The sequence below is a fragment of the Morone saxatilis genome, unplaced genomic scaffold (genome assembly GCF_004916995.1).
Source record: "Morone saxatilis isolate NCDOM2014 unplaced genomic scaffold, NCSU_SB_2.0 Contig24, whole genome shotgun sequence".
Taxonomy (NCBI): domain Eukaryota; kingdom Metazoa; phylum Chordata; class Actinopteri; family Moronidae; genus Morone; species Morone saxatilis.
In genome coordinates, this window is record NW_023339807.1 from 22,758,683 (window position 1) to 22,777,386 (window position 18,704).

Here is an 18,704-nt window from a genome sequence, read left to right on the forward strand (position 1 = left end):
GGAGCGGTGGGGAGAGAGGGCGGCGTCGGTGGCGATGGCTGCGTTCTGCACTCTTCTGGTCATTGAGGAGTCGGAGGGCTTTGAGCCCCGCGGTGCTCGGGGCTCCCAGGGTGCTTGTTTTACGACAGCAGGGACTCTGATTCCATCCGTTGCGTAATTCCTCTCAGGAAGTGTCGGGAGTGTTTAGACATAAAAGTCGTGTCAAAGGAAATGCCCCCAACCCGCTCCACCCCACCCTCGGCTAACCTCCCATCGCTCAACTGAACATTAGCCGCCCTCTCTGCCAGGCTAGCCAACACAGCAAGCCTCCCCTGTTAACGTGAATGAAAACAAAGCACAGTAGCTTACTAAATAGCGCTCTTTCCCTTCTGAGCCAGTTAATAATGTTGACACCGATTCCAGGCTATCCAGATCATAGCTCGCACCTCTGCAGGCTAAAATGAAATGGGCCGTTTGGCGAATATAGCTGCTTCTGGCAGTGTCATCGCTGGATTTGAACCAGTAACACGCAGATGTTTTCTCCAAGTCTGACATCTCCTGAAGCTAAATGGAGATGAAGCATTCTTGGAGCGTTCGATCCGTTTGTATCGTCGAGGAACGGATCATGAATAATGATTCTGATTTTTATCAAAGACTAAATGTAATATCTGTCCTAATAAATCAGGAATTGCTGCATGGATTACTTAAAAAATACGTATGCCCAGACTTGAAGTGAATGGCGACCATTAATCTGATAAAGTAATATGGCTCGGGTTAGATTCACTGCTCTGTAGTTACTGCGCTGAATATGTGGCAGTAAAAGAGTGATTGAAATGCAACATTGAATATGTGAGAGAGGAGGGGGGGGGGCAGTTAAAGGGTGGCTGAGACCTGCTGTGGTTACGAGCCCTAAGAGGACAGGATGGCTGCGTTCCAGGAGCCCCCCCAAACACACATACACACCAACAGACACAAACACACACATTCAAATGTGCCTGCACATAAACCCATATTTGATGCACAGAAAAGCACACACACACACACACACACACACACTTACATGCACACACACATCTATGTGTACACTCAGTGGAGCATGCACCGATCAGTAAACTCTGCTTACTGCTTCTCCACCCAGAGGACCACTACTGCCTGTGACCTCCTTCAACCCCACATCTCTTATTTCTCTCTTTCGCTCATCTCCTTCTCTTCTCAGCTTCATCATCTGCCTCTCTGTGAATGAGACAAACATGCTGTGCACCGCTGATAAACACACTAAGACGTACTACATGGTGCACGAATACCCACACATATACGGATCCCCGGGTCACCTGATCCTGTGCTTGCGTAAGCATGCTAGGAAATCCTAAGCTGAGCTGGAGAGGCAGAGGTTGAACTGCACACCGAGCTGACAGGACGGTGCCAGCGTCAGCGATGAGGCCGCTTCCCCACCCTCCCCCCGCGATTATTTCCCTGGACCCCATATGGGCATGCTGCCAGTCCAGCCCATCCTCCATCCTCATCACCAACCACATTCACACTGCACTCCCAGCTCGGTGCTAGCAGTCTCTGCTGGCATCGTGCTCTACCAGAGGCTTGGAAAGTGGTTATTTTCTCCCCGCAAGGCTGCAAACCTCTCTGGACTTAAGCTGTCGTTTACAACATGTCATTTAAATATACATTTTGCCCTTCTGCCTGGTTGACTGATTCACACTATAGTAAGCTCATGAACAATTAACACTGATATACTCAACAGAATCCGGAGGGATATTTCCTCCCCCAACAAACATGCTCTGGTCACATGCAGTGATCATTTCTTTAGTTCCAGCAGAAATGTCTTTTTTTGGAATGAGCAGACATGAGTAGCTAAGCTGAGCAGCGATTTAATATTTTAGAAATGTTTTTAACTTGTATTTTTTTTGTGGTGACATACCTTAAAACCAGCACCACCTCACCTACCTACCTGTTATACCATGTGTCAAATTTTATGGATAATATTTAATAGTGCGATCAGAGGAAATCGCTGCGTTCTAGGGCTGCAACTAATGGTTGTATTCATTATTGATTTATCTGGTCGATAACATGTAAAAAAAAATTGAAAAAAAAAATGCCTATCACAATTTCAACAGCTGCAAATGCTCACATCTAAGAAGCAAATGTTTGGCATTTGTGCTTGTAGCAAAGTGCCTTCTGTTTACATCTCTGTCGATCAACTGATCAATTAATTGACTAGTGATTATTGCCGCTCTACTGCTGTCAACAAAACATAACATGGGGATCCTATGGTTGGACTGACGTGAATTCTGGGAAGTAAAACGCTATAGAACTATAAAACCAAATAGGTAAAACTAAAATCTCGCCCCACTTTAAATCAAAAACAAATACAGCAAATGATGGATTTTATAAGATTTGTGTGGAAATGGCAACTGAAAACTGGGTGCTGGTCTCTGATTTTCAGGGTTCAGGGGTCCTGATGGGGAGGAGCATGCCTGGCCTGGCCTGGCGGTGCTGGTAGCTGTGGCAATGCCGGCTGGGTAGTAAGGGGGGAGACCAGCTGCCCGGGGAGCGCCCATTACGAGATGGAGCCAGAGATAAGTGCTCTCCCAGGCCCCCTTTCAGAGGCATAATTAGCACACTTCTTATCTGCTGCTCAATTCACATTCACACCCGCCTGCCATGAATGGAACGTGAAAGAGAGGCAGAAATCGGGGGAACGAGAGAGGTAGAGGGGCAAGACAGAAAGATGGGAGCGAGGTGGAGAAGGCCGGGTGGAAACCTGTTCCCAGACAAACCGTCATTTGAGAAAAGAGAGACATGTGCGAGTTAATACTGCGTCCGCCTCGCTCTCCCCCTTTCTCTTTCTCCATCCTTCCAAGGAGTCTTTGAACTCCTTAACAAAAACAGTGGTTTGTGCATCAAACTGCAATTTGGTAAAACAAAGCTATCTGGGGGTATAATCATCCTAATCAGCAAGAAAAAAATAAAGCCTTTGCAGATATTTCTAGATTATTCCGCCCTTGGTGATCTATTTCTCCCCCCCCATCTTCTTCATCAAGCACAATTGTGGAAGTCTTCCCAACTCTGCCTCCGACAGACACATGAAAACCTTTAATAATAACTCCTTAGTGCTCCATTTTTTAAATTACTTTTAATAAAGAGTTAAACTGGTGGTGTGGTTTTTTCCCCCCCCTGTTTCCATCACACACACAAGCTTGTATTGTGTGAGCGCCCTGCTCTCTGGGAGAAGATAACAGGGGCCCCATCGTCTTACTGAGCGGAGCTAATATAAACAGGTTTGTTTGGTGTTGAAACAGTGTCGACTGCTAAACTCCAAACCCACAATAAAGAGGACATGTGTCATTATGTCGATAAATCATCGCAGTGATGCACTCAGGCAGGTTTTTGCTATAGGTTGGACAGATTTTCTACTTCTTTAGCTTTAACTGTAAGATGGCATGTGCATCTAGTATTAAAATATTTTAAAAGCTTCTCTTCTTTATAATGTTCTCTGTACATCAGATGCTCCCCAGGTCAAAGATTGGCTTATTTGGGCATTACCGGGTCTTAAAGCTGAAGGATCTGTATTCTCATGCTTTTATTTTTGCAAGAAATCCATCAGCCCTGTGTGTGTGTGTGTGTGTGGGTGTGTGTGTGGGTGGACAACTTTCAGTGAGTATGTATGCAGGTTTTTAAAATTTAAGGTTTGGATTTATGGTCCATCAAATGCTGCTCTAAGAGCTACTTACAAAGTAAACTCATGTGAAATGATTAACAGCGTTTATACATTACGCTGCTTTTGAAACAATAAATAAATCCTTGTTTGACAAACTGATTTTCACAGACTAGATTTTGGATACTGAATAAAGTCCATGTTTCACAACATATTTTTAGCTTCAATGTTAAGAAAAAAGAAGCAATTGAAGCTTGAACCAAGGAAGACAGAAAGCACCATGTATATATCCACATCAGAGCTTTGGGTATGCAGCAGACCTCTTTTTGTACTCAGTGAGGTGTTTAGTGTGTGTTTCAGTACCTGGCTCTTGGAGGCAGCCACCTTTGCGAAAAGCGCCTGGGAAACTTTGGCCCTCTTCATCTCCTGCTGGATCTCATCGTAGATGGTGGAGTTGATGTTGAGGATGCAGTTCTCTGTTTTGCCGTTCCACTCGCTGGGCAGAGGCGACGGTTTCACCTGGTTGAAAGAGTGAAGACAAAGAAAATTTACATTCTCCACTCATAACTCTAACACTTTGTCAGATATTGAATTTGCTTTTGTATGTGATAGATTTTGGTTGTGTGCATGGACTGGGTCACTGTACTCTACCTGAATATTTTTTTTTAAATATTATTATTCGTGTGTGTATCTGTACATGTTTCACTTCTCTATCTGACCCAGATCTAGTTATCAACATGTGTGTAATTAAAATATAAAGCTTTGTAATAATGTAAAATAGTGTGGTATTACTATTCTATATATAAATATATATTATACATGTTTTCTATATTTTTTGAAAATTAAAACCTCAGAATGCTAATATTAGCCTTGCACTTGAAAAATAAATTCACATGTTGCTCCTATTAATATTTCCTGCTTCACAAACAGCAGTGGGTTGCATGTTGGGAGATGATAAGCTCCAGTGTGTTTACTGTCTATGAGAAAGTGTGTATTCAGATTGGTGTTGGTGGTGGAGAGGTGAGGAGGGTGGCGTTATTTGCTCACAGGGGAAATGCCCACGGGGATTCGGGGATTCCAGTCCTCGGGCCTTACGCTGTTACAGTCTTCCCTCCGGGGCTACAGTGTCAGGAACACAACACAACAGTGGCTCAGGCTCACATGAGGAAAAATAAAGGTAATCTGACTAAACACAAGCACACACACACACACATTGGAGTGTAGATTACACCCACACACACGGCTCCAGCGTTACTTTGCTCAAAAACACTTAGATGCGTTGTACGAAATGCTATTATTCGTATGTCAAGCTGGTGATTAAAAAATAAATGCAAGTCAAGTGAAATCAAATCATCTTCATTCAGCGGCTTGTTGCATCTTGACAAAAATCCTTTGACAAGGTAACAAGTATCCTAATAAAAGCATTACCCAGGAACCATTAGCATATGAATCATTCCATACGAGGCCTTTTGAAAGAAGACATCGACAGGGTTGGGTATGAGTACTAGTACATGGCATTCAACCAACAGCCACTAACTCATGATGGAGCCAGTGCTTAAAAAACATATATATTCATATATGGGTCTAGACACCTAATACGAGCACCATTATCTGTTAAAAACAATAACATAAGCCTAAAATTTGTGGTGAAACTGGAACGTCAGAGCATTTCTGGGCCTTTCATCCTGCTTTTTTTTAACAGCAGCTCCATGTGGGTTTGTCAGTCTGAACAGTAGGTTACCATGTCAAGCTAATTGTTAAGGTTGGACGTGCACTAACTGGCTTTGGAGGAGTCGAGCCGACCCTTCGGCACACGTGAGAGAAACATACCTCTGCATCTGCTTTTACGAGGCCAATAAAAACACTCCTCTGTCTCTGGCTCAATTGCCACCCTGGCTGATTTATGTGCTCGAATTCACACTGCATTGCTCCATAGGAGAGGCTGGCAGATGGCCAGGTGTATGAGTGTGTGAACGTGTGTGTGCGCGTGAGAATTGCCCTGTGTAGGAACAGGCCTATGTGATAAATGTCAATGGCTTTAAGTCATACAGGTGAAGTATATTATGCCTTGAGATATTCTATGGATGTGCAGAACAGGATTCTGAGCGATGTGAAAAACAGAAACGAGAGGCTTTGAGTTTTGGGCCATGTTTGAAATAGTTGCACGCTGTATACCAATGTAGTAGTCATGTGTTTATTGTTTTGTTATGTACCTCTACAGCTCGATAAGTTGGTCTTAGACGTGCTAAAAGGCCCTCAGTATATTTATTCTAACTCACCTGATGTGATTATTGGAACTCGTCGTTCCATAGCCCTATCTCTGCTTCTGGGATGTTAATAAAAACATTAACAGCGGGCTTTTGAGTGCACGGTATGTCATTTCTGCTGCCACAGTTCTCTCACATCACAAAACAATATGTGATGTGAGAGAAAACGTATATAAAATATGAGCTTTGATGATGTTTTGAAGCAGCGTGGGATCATGGGAGTTGTCGTCTTCACTGAAGTTCATGTTCACAAAAGGAGCTAATGTATTAAAGTTTTACGCACGTTATGTTTAGATATGTTTGCCGACTTCTTTCCGCGCTCTCTCACATATCCGGTGTTTCCCCGGAAGTTAGAGCAACTAGACGGGGTAAAGGGGATGTGGCGCCATATGGCAGGCGACCAAGTGAAACGCTGATTTGTCTGGGTTTTAAAATTGTTCGAATTTTGGGATAATATCAGAACACATCTCATATATAATATATAACACTAGCCTAGTTGTTTTTAGACATTTTAATGTGGAAATGTTTCATTCTTGTGCAAAGGTCTGAATCTCTGACACAGCCTCCGATTGTAAAGACGAGCTGTGAACTGCAAAGTGGCCCTGCTTAAGTTCAGCACCGTTGCTTCAGAATGCGACTCTTTCTTCCTAGTTTTGTAAAGACAGCAACTGTCATCCTGCTGAGCAGTTTCATGGGGACTCTCCATTTTGAAGATGGGTGAGCCTGTGTTTGTGTCTTTTCTTTTCTCCTCACCTAAATAAAAGCCAAATCTTCACCGAGGACAGGACAGAGGAAGCCTTTGTCCGCCCCTCTCACCTCCCAGATGCAGCTGACCGCACTTCAAATGGGCTTAAGTGGTAGAAAGTTGCCACATACCTTAAAAATGAGGGACACTGATTTGCGGTGAGTGTGGAAAGTTGTGCTGTGGTACGCAGTTATTTCAAAACGGGGACTGCCTAAACGATGTTTGATCTTTCACAGAGCTTGTCATCTCTGAGTGAGCTTTATTTTGAAACTGGGAGGGCTGTTAATGCTGCCTAATGCATGGTAAAAGGTCAAAATTAGCACAAAAAATTATCCATCATTTGTGCACCATTCTCACCTGTGTGGTGAGGGCGGTGATGATGCAGAACTCATTTACATGCAGGGCGAATTTAAGTATGTTCTACTAGTGTGCACGTTGACAGAACGAATGGGCTTTTTTATTTGTTCCACTTGTTTCCAGACAGGTTGTAGCCTGATACAATGGAGGGGAATGTAAGGTGTGTAAAAAAAAATAAAAAAAAACCAGCGGGCATGCAAACAAGCACCACCCTAGCCGATGTTGTCACACGTAAACAAAGCGAAGCACGAGTGTGCCTGTGTTTGTACAGTCAGAATGTGTGCTAAATGTATATACACGCACTTTTTACACTCCAGTAGACTGAAAAAGGGACAAGAAAGATGTTTTGTGTAACTTCTTGTAGATCAAGCAGGGATTTAGTCCATGACACCGCCGCAAAGACCAACAGTAAATTCTTAAAAACACTCCAACCTGTTGTCACACCTGCATACCTGTTCTCAACCCTGACTGAAACTAAAAACATTCACACAAAAACCAACGATATCTTGAAATAGCCGGTTCACAGGACCAGATCTATTCCCATGTTTTTATTTGATGAATGAATGCAGCCTTTGACATCTCTCATTTTGTTGCTTTATGAACTATGGCTGTACTTTTGCTTCATCCACTAAAGAGATACTCTAAAAAACTAAAACTCTCGCTCTCTTTACAGTTACTGGAATTGGAATATTTCACAATATTTTGACCTGGTGCAGAAAGTCTAGTTACAAATATTTCTGTGACTCAGAGCTGCTGCGAGGAAGAAATTATCTTGTTAACCCTCAACGGGCAGAGCCAACAACACATTTTGTTATTGCGAAAGTTATCTAGCTGGCAAACTTGAATGGTAGTTGATGTCCCAGGTGTGTAACAAGGTTGTGCATTAGAGGATTTTTGCAAAAGTGGTTTAATCAGTTAGTTATTTGGTTTGGCTAGTAACTGACTGGATTCCTGTTCCCTAGACTTGGATTTAGCTCCGCTTCATAGCTGCATAAAGGGCCCCATCTATATCTTAGCTGATATGCGTCCCTCAGAAATATAACTACTCTCTGGGCTACGTGGAGACTGTGAGAAGTGGACGGTTGTCTCCGGACCGCATTGCCGTTTTCACCAACATCCCCCCCCCCCCCACCTACTGATAGCGCTAGTTGATAATAAAGAACGGTGAACAAATGCAAATCTTTTCGTTTTAAATAACGCCAGATACATTTCCAGTTCTTCTCTACATGATAGTTGTTTCTCTTTCAGAAAGTGAATTAAAGAATATTACTTTAGGTGTATAATAGATGCTTAATACTGGGTTACAATGCACGACACATTCATCTAGTGCTGCAGTGGTGCCACAACAAACCATAAAATAGATCTCGTGTTTTAGGCATCTAAAGCAGCATCACATTGACAGAGGATTATAAATCTGCCTTTAACCCTTGACTTTATTACAGATTAAGGTTTGTACCAATTTGTGTGAATATTTCTGTCTATAGAGCAGCTCTGCCTCTAAGAAATGTTTGTAAAACTAAAACTCTACTAATTAGGTCCTACTGAGTAACAAAAATAACCAAAATAACAATGTGTTATCTGCAACATAAACGCAGGAATACCGCAGGAAAACATGCACAATGAAATCAAATCTCTGGTACCTGTACAGGTCGGCTGGGTGGAGTGCTGATGAGTGGAGCGGCGCCCATCGCCGAGGCCGCCGTCAGGCTTCGCTCCCTCTCCTCCTGATAGATGCGATCGCGCTCAGCCTCCGGCAGCTGCAGGAAGTTCTGCATGGCGCGCAGGTTGACCAGCAGCGACTGGGACGCCGTTTTAGGGTCCTCCTCCTTGCGTAGAATCTCAGACAGCAAGCCCTGAGAGACGGCGCGGGAGGAGAGACGGAGAAAACCGAAGAGAGTAAGAACGATGGAGAGGAGGTGATGGGGCAAGCAGGGGGAGAATGCCAAGCAAGAGGGGAATAATGACATTGGAGGATTCTGAAATAACACAGCAAAGAAGAGCCGTGAGAGTAGATGGAGACTCTTATGACAATGGAGATGTGACACTCACTTAAACTGTAAACTAATTCTACCTTTTAGCTCCACAGTGTTTCTCTGGAGGCAGGTGGGGTCACAGGATTTTCCTTTGTCTACTTCTCTTCTCGGAGTCTGCTGATTATGACCGTGCCTCCACGCATCCATTAGACTCAACTCTCTCTACAGTCAGCAGTCGCTCTCTCTACCTTCCATCATTATTGTTGTGAAATCACATTATCGGTTCACGTTCTCCCACCCTCCTCCGTATCCTCACAACTCTCTGCAGAGCTTTTGTCTTCAAGTTAAAAAAAATATATCTAGTTCTGTTCCAACACTTCATCGATGTTCGTTTTTTAGGTGACAAAACTACTTCACTGAAACTTTTGTGTGGCCTTTGAACCGCTAACACTTGTTGTGTGTAATTTCGCAGATCTTGGACATTATTCTTAGAGCCGTATGTTGCTTTGGATAAGAGCCGCAGCTACTTGCCTGAAATATGAAAGTCTTGTACGGCGGGCAATCAGTGTATCCTCTGTTTACTTTTCAATAGCGCTCAATTCCATCATTATGAGACGGCGATGACTCCATTATCAGAGACGTGTGATTGGGCCTTTTCATCAGCTCTTGGCCACACACTGTGCAAACCATCGCTGCGCTTGTCTCACCATCAATAGGTGTGATTTGGTAATAAAACAAGGTGATGGGGAAAACATGCTTGTGCTTTTATTTTTTTATGTATTTTTTCGGAGCACGCAAGACCTTTTCAGGAAATGTGTAGAGCGGCAAATATGCGCTTGGTGTCGTTTGTCTGACTATTAAAATGTACACAGCTATGTGTCATGTTTAAAAAAGGTATGTCTGAGGTATCCAGACAAGTGAGGACAGATACTCGAACGGAATCCGCTTTTATGGCGAAGGGGACTGTGTATTTGATGTACACAAGTATTCAGGGGATGGATTAGTGGCATATCTCATTTATGTTTTCTACTGTGTGTGTGTCGGTGTCTGCATTCTTCAGCATGTGCATGCCTATCATTCTTCGCCATCAACCCTTTTCTGTCTGTCTATCTCTTTGGTCAATCAGTTTCGTCTCTAAACAAAAAAAAAAAGAAAAGCCTCGGTTCCTCCCCTTGCGCCTCCTCTGATCAACCTTCTGCATCAACAGCGGCCCCTTCATGTCACAACTCGACACCCCTCCCCCCCTTCTCCTTTTATTAACACAGACTCGAGGAAAAAATACACGCCTAATAAATAATCCTCCAAAGGCAAACTCTTGAGCTAATTCCTCATATCAGCCACAGATAAGACTGTGTGGGAGCTTGCCAATCTGCACAAAAACACTACTGTCTGACTCTACCATATAACACACACACACACGTTAATTTTTTTTGGTGGGGTGGAGGGGGGTTGCTCTAATTCTAATAGATCCTTATCAGTTTCTGTTTTTTTCCTTTTTCATACACAGCAACTCCAAAGAAAATGTAGTGGTAATGAGGTTTGCCGTCACCTCCTTCCAACCCTCTTCTAATACAGACGGTACGTCTTAAGACATTATCACTGCCTTCTGTGTGTGTGTGTGTGTGTGTGTGTGTAAGAGTGTGTGTGTGAGAGAGTGTGTGTGTGTGGGAACGTGTAAGGCCTCTGACTATGAAGTGAAACCACATATTTTGGCAGGGAGAGAACACACGCCATGACCGAGCCTGGGTCTCGCACGTGGCAGGCTGCCAGCTGTCTTGAAGTACAGTAGAAGTGCTAGATTGCTGGAGTGAGAATTATGAATGAGATATACGCTGTAAAAGTAAACCAGTTCAAACATATTATTAAAAGGAGGTACCGTTAATTGTTTTATGACTTCCTGAATGTGATGTAATTTCCTTTTCAGACAGGATGTTGGTGTGGTATCTTGAGACAGTGAGGGATATACTTTAAGTGTTTTATGAAACTTACTCACACCATGTAACGTCAGTGGTGCTGCATGACGATACCGCCAAAGATCCACTGTTTTCCAGTTAATTCGAGTGTCCTTTTTATGCCCCCCACATGTTTTATTACCTTGTGAATATGAGTCAGACTGGCAGATAAAATTATATATAAAAAATTAAAATTAAATAATAAAAAAAAATATATTACGTCTTTAATCACTATGTATCACATGGAACTTTTTTGTTTTGATGAATTCCACAAAGTCCATAACAAACATAACTTCCACTGACCTAGATTGTTATTTAATGTGGTTAAATCTGAGAATTTACAGTCTGCCAGAACAGAACCTCATTATCACAAGTAGCATTAGGAAGTCAACTCAACTTTTACTACTGACAATAATTCCAGTTCTGATAATTTTAGACCATGTTTCAATGTTTTTCTCGTTGTTTTAAAGTTAAAGTAGTCCCTGTTATTCCAGCCCATCTGTCTCCCGTCCTCACCTGGGTTCTGTTGAAGGCCACACGGGCGAAGACGGCCTGTGAGATGCCGGCCCGCTTCAGCTCATCCCTCACCCACTGGTAAATCTCGGAGGACACCTCTGTGTTTGATGCCACCTGTGGCTCCAGGGGCTTGTTGTGGGAGTTGCGGCTAACAGGTGGATGGTTGAGGTACTGCTGCGACAGGGACTGCTGCGCCAGCAGCCGGTTCACTGCATACTGCTGGTTGAGGATCTGTGCCATCACAAGCTGCTGGTTGACCAGCTGGGGGCTGATGGGCGTGGACACCAGACCTGGGTGGTGCAGACCGGGAAGCTGGGGCTGTCGGCCGCCAGTCTGTCCACCGTGTGGTGGTGGAGCGTGAGACAACGGGGGCACCGGCGAGGAAGGAGTCTGCTCTGCTGTGCTGCCAGGGATGGGCTGCTGCTGCTGGGAGAAGCCCAGGTGGTTGTGGTTGTGGTTGTGGTTGTGGTTAGAGCCGGGTGGAGAGAGGTCAGACAGCCCATCCATCTCTGGTGGACGAGTGAGAAAGACGTGCAAAGAGAGGGCAAAAGTGGAAGGCAGAGGGGGAAGAAACAAAGACAGGAAGAAAAGGGTGAATTATTGGTTTAAGGTCCGTCTTAAACACCCCAAAGAAAACACAAAGGAGGAAGAGAGAAACCAGTTTAACGTCACCACAGCTATAGTTTCTAATCAGAAGAAATTCGACTCTGCGTCAGATAAAAGTTTAGCCTCTAAAATTCTTGTTTATGTTCGTGACTTATGGGAAGGGAAGATATTTTTTTACCAGCACATATTCATATCTAGAAACCCAAACCGCCAACTACTAAAGATACAGGAGCTCAGTGTCTTTTTCCCAACCAGTACCCTTCACAGGCCTCTTCCTCCCTGATTGGATATGAAACAGCTGATCAGCCAACGACTGGTTAAAAAAAGAAAAAGATGGAAACGCAGATAAAAGAGCTTCATTGTGTTTGACCTGTGTCTTCCACAACCCATGCCTTCGAAATTAAGTTCAGAACGTCTGTGGCCTCATCATGTGAAAAAAAGATCTTGGAGAGACAGTGGAGTGTGTGTATGTGTAGGTACAGGATTAATGTGTGCGCGCGCGTGTGTGTGTGTGTGTGTGTGTGTGTGTGAGCGTTTGTCCACAAAAGGCAAAAGCAACACTGATAAATCTGATTCTCTCTTTACATCCTTAATTCTAAAATAAGGAACACAAGCTAGCCAATATGACATTTTTAGGGGAGGATGGACTAAATATAAATGTAGGGAGCAGTGAACGGAGAAGGACTACATGAGGGGATACAGCGGGTAACCTGAGAAACGGGCCTATTTAAGTGCATTAAAACAGACTTGACTTGTAAAACAAAAAAAAATAAATATGTATGTGGCGTCATTTAATGGCATTTTGGAGATTTTTGCGGCATCTCTTGCTTTGGGAATCTTTAAGTCCATAATGGCTGCTAGGGAATATTTTAAGACAGGTTTAAATGATGTGCTTAGAGGATGAAAACAATGATTTAACATTCAAAGTACTACCCACAGCGAAGTGAATGAGCATTTGGAGCAGCTGAATGTTTTCTGGTTTCCGCCTCTCTTTAAGGAATTCACATATGCTGAGGCTTTTTTGCGTGCCGAGTGAGTGAGGGGGCAGCGTTTAAGAATTCATACGGATGGCAACATTAACACCTTAAAAGTGTGCTGCGGCCTCCACATCCCACAGAAAGGCGTCGTATGAGATTGTGAAAAGAGTAAATTGCTGTTATGGGGAAGAGGGGAGGAGGGGGGGGTCTTCAACAAGCTGAATTTTTCAGCAGATGAAAGATTAAGTGCATGGATGTTTTCCAAAAATACCCACAATAATCGTGTGTTTGAGCTGCCTGTTTCTTAACTGTCAGCAAGCACAAAACACCCGGCCAAGACGGGTCTACTGAGCGTTTGTCGAAAACAAATGATGTGGGGGGAAAAAACAAAACAAAAAAAATCTTGGTAATAATCACATCTCTTCCCATAATCCCTGGCATTCCCTGGCTCTGATGGTATGGCGTGTCTATTCACTCATATGTGAATGTGTGTGAATGTGTGTGTGTGTGTGTGTGTGTGCATATGCTCGCTCGCACAGACTGCTGGGGGGCATGCTCACAACACACAAACACACAGGCACACGGAGGCATTTCCATGCAAATTGAAAAGAGAAGGGGTGACAGAAGAGCATGGCAGGCCCTGGGAGAAAAAGGCTGCCACAGAAGCAGGAGTCCTCGTGTGGAATCCTGCCACAAAAGAGCCCCGGATTAAACACACAATGGGAATGGGATGTGGGCTGAGGGAGGGAGGGAGTGTGTGTATGTGTGTGTGTGTGAGTGAGAGAACATACAAAGTGACCCAACTCTCTCTCCCGTGTTGGCTTCCCTGCACCAGCGCTGCCACGTCAAAAGAGGAGACGAAACGTTCGCTGGAGGCTGGTAACACCACTTCAGCTGGCAGAGCAGCAGAGCAGCTTGCCAGTACCTGTGACCAGGTACTTATTCCCCTTGACTTCAGGCTCAAACTGCTTGCTAAATGCAGTGTGGTGAAGTAAATGCAGAGTCACATTTGACGCCAGTGCCAAACGCGCAAAGGGATGACCGTGCCACTCTCTCTTCCAGCCTTCAGACTTGGCATTTGCCCATTTGTGGTCACGTACAGCAGACAGAAGCCCATCATGAATATTGAGGTTGGGGGAGCCGCCGTAGGCGCACTGTGGGCACCTGAAAGTTTGTGTGCCAAGGTTTTGTGTCTGAGGTTTAGCTAACATGGCAATAGAGTTGGTATGAATGTGTTTAGCACATCCTGAGATGTTGTCGCTGCTTCTGTTTATATACATTTGTGGTTTTGTTCTAATCAGGGCTTGATGTTCCCAAAGAGAGTGATATGACTTATCTACATTTAACAGTTTATGTTTCTTTAAAGTCAAAAGGAAAGACTATTTAAGGTGACCGTGTTGTTGCCACATTTTAAAAGTTTGTTGAGATGAGAAAGAGTGAAGGAAGGGTTGGTTGCAAATTCCAAAGTATGAGCTAATTAAGTGAAAGTCATTTTTCATTTTAATTTGACTTTGTGGTTATTTGGTTTTTGGATTAAGAATAAGATTTTAATTGAGATTCAGTTTAGGCAAGACAGTCATCTAACATTAAGCAGTAAGGTTAGGTACTATGGAAGGAATGTAGCTCTCCACAAGTTAGACACATCAGTGTGTCAGTGTTTTTGTACTTTTGCCACACATCTATCAAAATCTGTTCAGACAGGAACATTGTGGTGACAAAAACCTCGTCCACACAAAGTAAAGATCTAAATTTAGGTTTAAAACTTGTTTTTTTGTGCAAGTTTAGGTTTCCAGGTTAGGTTAAAGTTACAGTAAGAATTTGGTTAGGTGTGCAGTGGTTGTGGTTAAGGTTATGGTAAAGAGTTACATTATGCAAACACAATGTGCTCGAAAGTGGAAAAAAAAAAAAAAACCCCAAAGGGTGTGTGTTTGTGTGTGTGCCCATGTTGCAACATACCTAGTGCATTGGCACGCGGGCTCTCTCGGAGGACACATGTCCCCAGGTAGCCCTCCAGCTGGGAGGGTTGGCGCATGCCTACACAGTAGGATGGCAGGGCAGGGCACGCACATGCACACACACACACACACACACACACGCACAGCATACAGAGAAGAGTTGTGAGGAAAGAAACACAGGGTTAAGGCTTTCTACAGTACTTCTCTCCCACTCCAGCTAAGCAAGAAATATGACATTTAAAACACCGACATCACTAAGGCCATACTGGCAGCTGCAGCAGCCCCATTTTTGAGGAAAATAAAACCAGATAGAAAACAATTATGACAGAAAATGTGTAGGAGTATGCAAGAGAGAATACACAAGTACAGCAGGTCTGAAGTAAATAATGTTCCCAGCGTATGTTGCCACTTTAACAGAAGAAAAAAAACATCAGATAAGATATGATCACAACACGCTATTTGCATGGAGGCTGTGAAAACATTTTGATATAATATCTCATCTGTCATCACCGTGAGCAGTAGCACACTGGCAAAGAAAAAAAAGATTGTCCAACAGATTGTTAAAGCTAATATCTCAACATTATGTTGCCTTATGAGCCTTGCAACAGTGAGTGGTGTTCAGCTTAATCAAAAGACATAAAAATATACCGGAATTCTATCTGCAGCTAGGGTGCTACTAGTATCATATAACCTCATTTCCTGGCGGGTCAAAGGGGATTTTTTTTGAGATAATATAAAGCATGCGTTGTTAGAGGGTTGATAAGAAAATCTAATTGAATTTCAGACTAGGCGGTGGCTGGTTGAAGTCATCGCTGCCTTTTGTTCATGGAAAACTAAAGCGTTATACTCGCACACAAACAAAAAATAAAACAGTCAGAGGCCTCAATTTGGCTCCTGCATTAGTGTTCAGTTAAAGCAATAATGGATAAATCAAAGATAACGCTGAGTTCGAATGCAAAACAGTGTGGAGTAATCTTGAATTATTAGATAACAAGATAAAAATGTATTTCTGCTTCATGCAACGGCAGGAGGACAAAGAGACGGTCGGTTAGAGAACATATTGTAGTGGCGACTGGTGCGTATGTGTGTGTGAATGTGTGTGTAAAGAGACAAAAGTGTGAGCGCCATACTTTGCGCCCCTCCGTTTTGCTTACCCATCATATCTTTTGTCTTCTTGAAATGTTTATACCAGCGCCCAAATTCCTGACACTTCGCCGCCGACACATTTGCATAGTAAGTGCTGTTCACAATGGAGGAAATCATACTCTGAAAGAGAGAGATTGATTGAGAGGGAGAGAGAACGAGAGAGAGACTTTAGATTCTCATTGTGGAAAATACAGACATAATATTAAAGCTTGTGAAACATGCAGTAACACTGTAGCTTGTCAAAACAAATAAAAGATAGGGACACGGTAAAACCCAGCACTAAAAAAAGCCAACTGAAAAGTATCAAGACATGCAGACATTTTGGGTCTCCTTCTTCTAAAGGTGAAACAAATTAAATAAAACAAGGCTTTATCTGTTCTTTTTTATCAAATGCCGTTGAGTTTGTCTGAACTTTTTTTTTATTTCAGAGTGGGTAAATTACAAGGTCAACTGAGTTCTGAGTCTGTTGACCTCTAGAGCAGGCAGCAGGAGAGATATATGCCTTCAAAAAGAAAGAAGATAGCAGCGTATTGAATACCAGCATCTGGGGAGTTGGGGCGATGTAAACAGATAAACCTCTTTTATTTTTCCATCTCTTTATTTATACAATCTGTTAAAGACAACAACTTCAAGCAGATCGAGGGCCGCACCGAGCATGTTCGTTCCCCGACGCATGTGTGCTCCCATCTCCACCCTTTACAGTCGACTCCTTGCCCTCTCTACATTTCCTTCAACCGCCCTCCTTTGCCTCAGAAAAACAAAGAGGCAATATTTTTTTTCCCTTCTAGTTTCATTAAAATGAATGTTTTAACACCTTGCTGGCCTCCGGGCGAATAGCGAGGTTGGTGCAGGAGAAATTGTTTTTGATTGTTATAAATATTCAAAAGAACCAAACCATCTGTTTTCAAATTACAGGTATGCCATCTTTATCATTTTTCTTATAATATATGCGCTTGGAGGATGGCGGGGGAACCTTCTGGCAGAGCAGCATGGCGGTGTGAGCACAATGAACTGGTACAGGATGATTCTGGTTCTCTGGCTCTGACTTTTCTGCACAAAAGGAGGGTAAAGGATGGCAGCTGTGCTGTCAGAAAATAAGGTCGATCTAACGCTGAACTCTGAACTCCTGACCTCCCTATTAAAGTTGTATCCACCTTATGTGATGATCCAAACAAGGGGCAACCAGCGAACGCACCAAAACACGAATGCAGGCAAAGTTCGTGGCAGTAAAGATGGACACAGGTTTTCTTCGTCAGACTGTAGCAGGGGAGGGATCTGCTTGAGGTTGAAGTAAAGCAAACACTAGTCAGCTTTGAGGGTTTTTTCGTTAGCTTCATGTGATCCTACAGAGTCACAGGGCAACACATTTCTATTGGATGTTTGGGGCCAATAACACCACACAGGAGTTTATAAAAGCTAGAGTTCTCAAAGACATTGACCGAGCTAGATGCCAAGTCTTGGTGCAACAGTATTCAAATGCCCACTAATCGTCGTGGACTCCCATCACACCGGCTTTTACCAGGTAAAGTCAGTTATTGTTGCACTTTGTCACACCCATTCAGCTGCTTATTCTTTCTAAGTCACATATAAGCGAGCACATTTGTGCCAACCACACTGTGGTGCATCATGCCATCATGATGAGAAACGGGAGGGTGAAGAGGTTCGCATTTGGACTTGCATGGTATAACAAAGCAGTCTTTTATAGATATACTGAAAAGCCATCATTCAATGAAAACCCTGGTAGAGTTCAGGTTAGGGTTAGGAAGTCAAATTGCCCTTTTAATGGGTCATACATTTATGCATGAAGCAGCTCCTTCTTTTGGATTTATGCAACATTGGAATTAGGAAATATCAACTGCGAGTTCAACCTACTGTGGTTTTAAAATGACAATTCCCCCGTTCATTCCTTATGATGTGCAAAAGCCGGGGTAAATTAAAACGAACGGTGTTGTGACAATGACAGTTGGTAGAGCAGCAAACCACACATTCCAGTTTAACCTGGTTCCGGTAGCCAACTCCCAAGCCAAGGATCTATCTCAAAAGCCATCTATTTAAAGGAAGAAGAATTCTCCTGTAAATCGGTGGGATAATGAACTCCTCTCCTCCAGCCTGACATGTTTTATTTACAGTATATCTGGGCTAAGGCGGCTCCAGGCAACAAACAAGAGGCCTGCAGTTCTCTCTCTCTCTCTCTCTCTTCCCGTCTTTCTCCCTATCTCTCTCGTTCCCTCTTTCTCCGCCATCTTTGACACAGATGTTCTAATAAACGCTCCTCATTAATCAGCCCTCTCCCTCAATACATCACTCTACCTCTCACAGGGGGCCCCGCGTGTATGTGTGAACGAAACAATACACACACACCTATTCTCTCTCTCTCTCCCTCGTTCTCCCCACTGCTCTGTCACACACACACACACACACGCATACGCACTAAGTGAAATCAAGCAGATAACCGGAGCCTCTGCTGCCACTGCGGTGCCAGCAGGAGGGCTGTGCTAGGGCTTGTCAACAGGTAGCATGGCTCTGTGTGTGTGTGTGTACATAAGAGTGTGTGTGTGTGT

At 43.5% G+C, this 18,704-nt stretch overlaps 1 protein-coding gene across 1 annotated transcript in view; it reads right to left on the reverse strand.

Moving 5' to 3' along the window:
- Positions 1 to 18,704, reverse strand: part of LOC118336581 (DNA-binding protein SATB1) — a gene marked incomplete in the record, with an annotated part of 58,244 nt that overhangs the window by 16,435 nt on the left and 23,105 nt on the right. Inside the window, 6 exon segments of the mRNA XM_035673252.1 lie at positions 4,013 to 4,168; positions 4,697 to 4,768; positions 8,659 to 8,871; positions 11,460 to 11,968; positions 14,999 to 15,076; positions 16,152 to 16,263. Of these exon segments, the coding sequence (XP_035529145.1) occupies positions 4,013 to 4,168; positions 4,697 to 4,768; positions 8,659 to 8,871; positions 11,460 to 11,968; positions 14,999 to 15,076; positions 16,152 to 16,263 (1,140 nt within the window).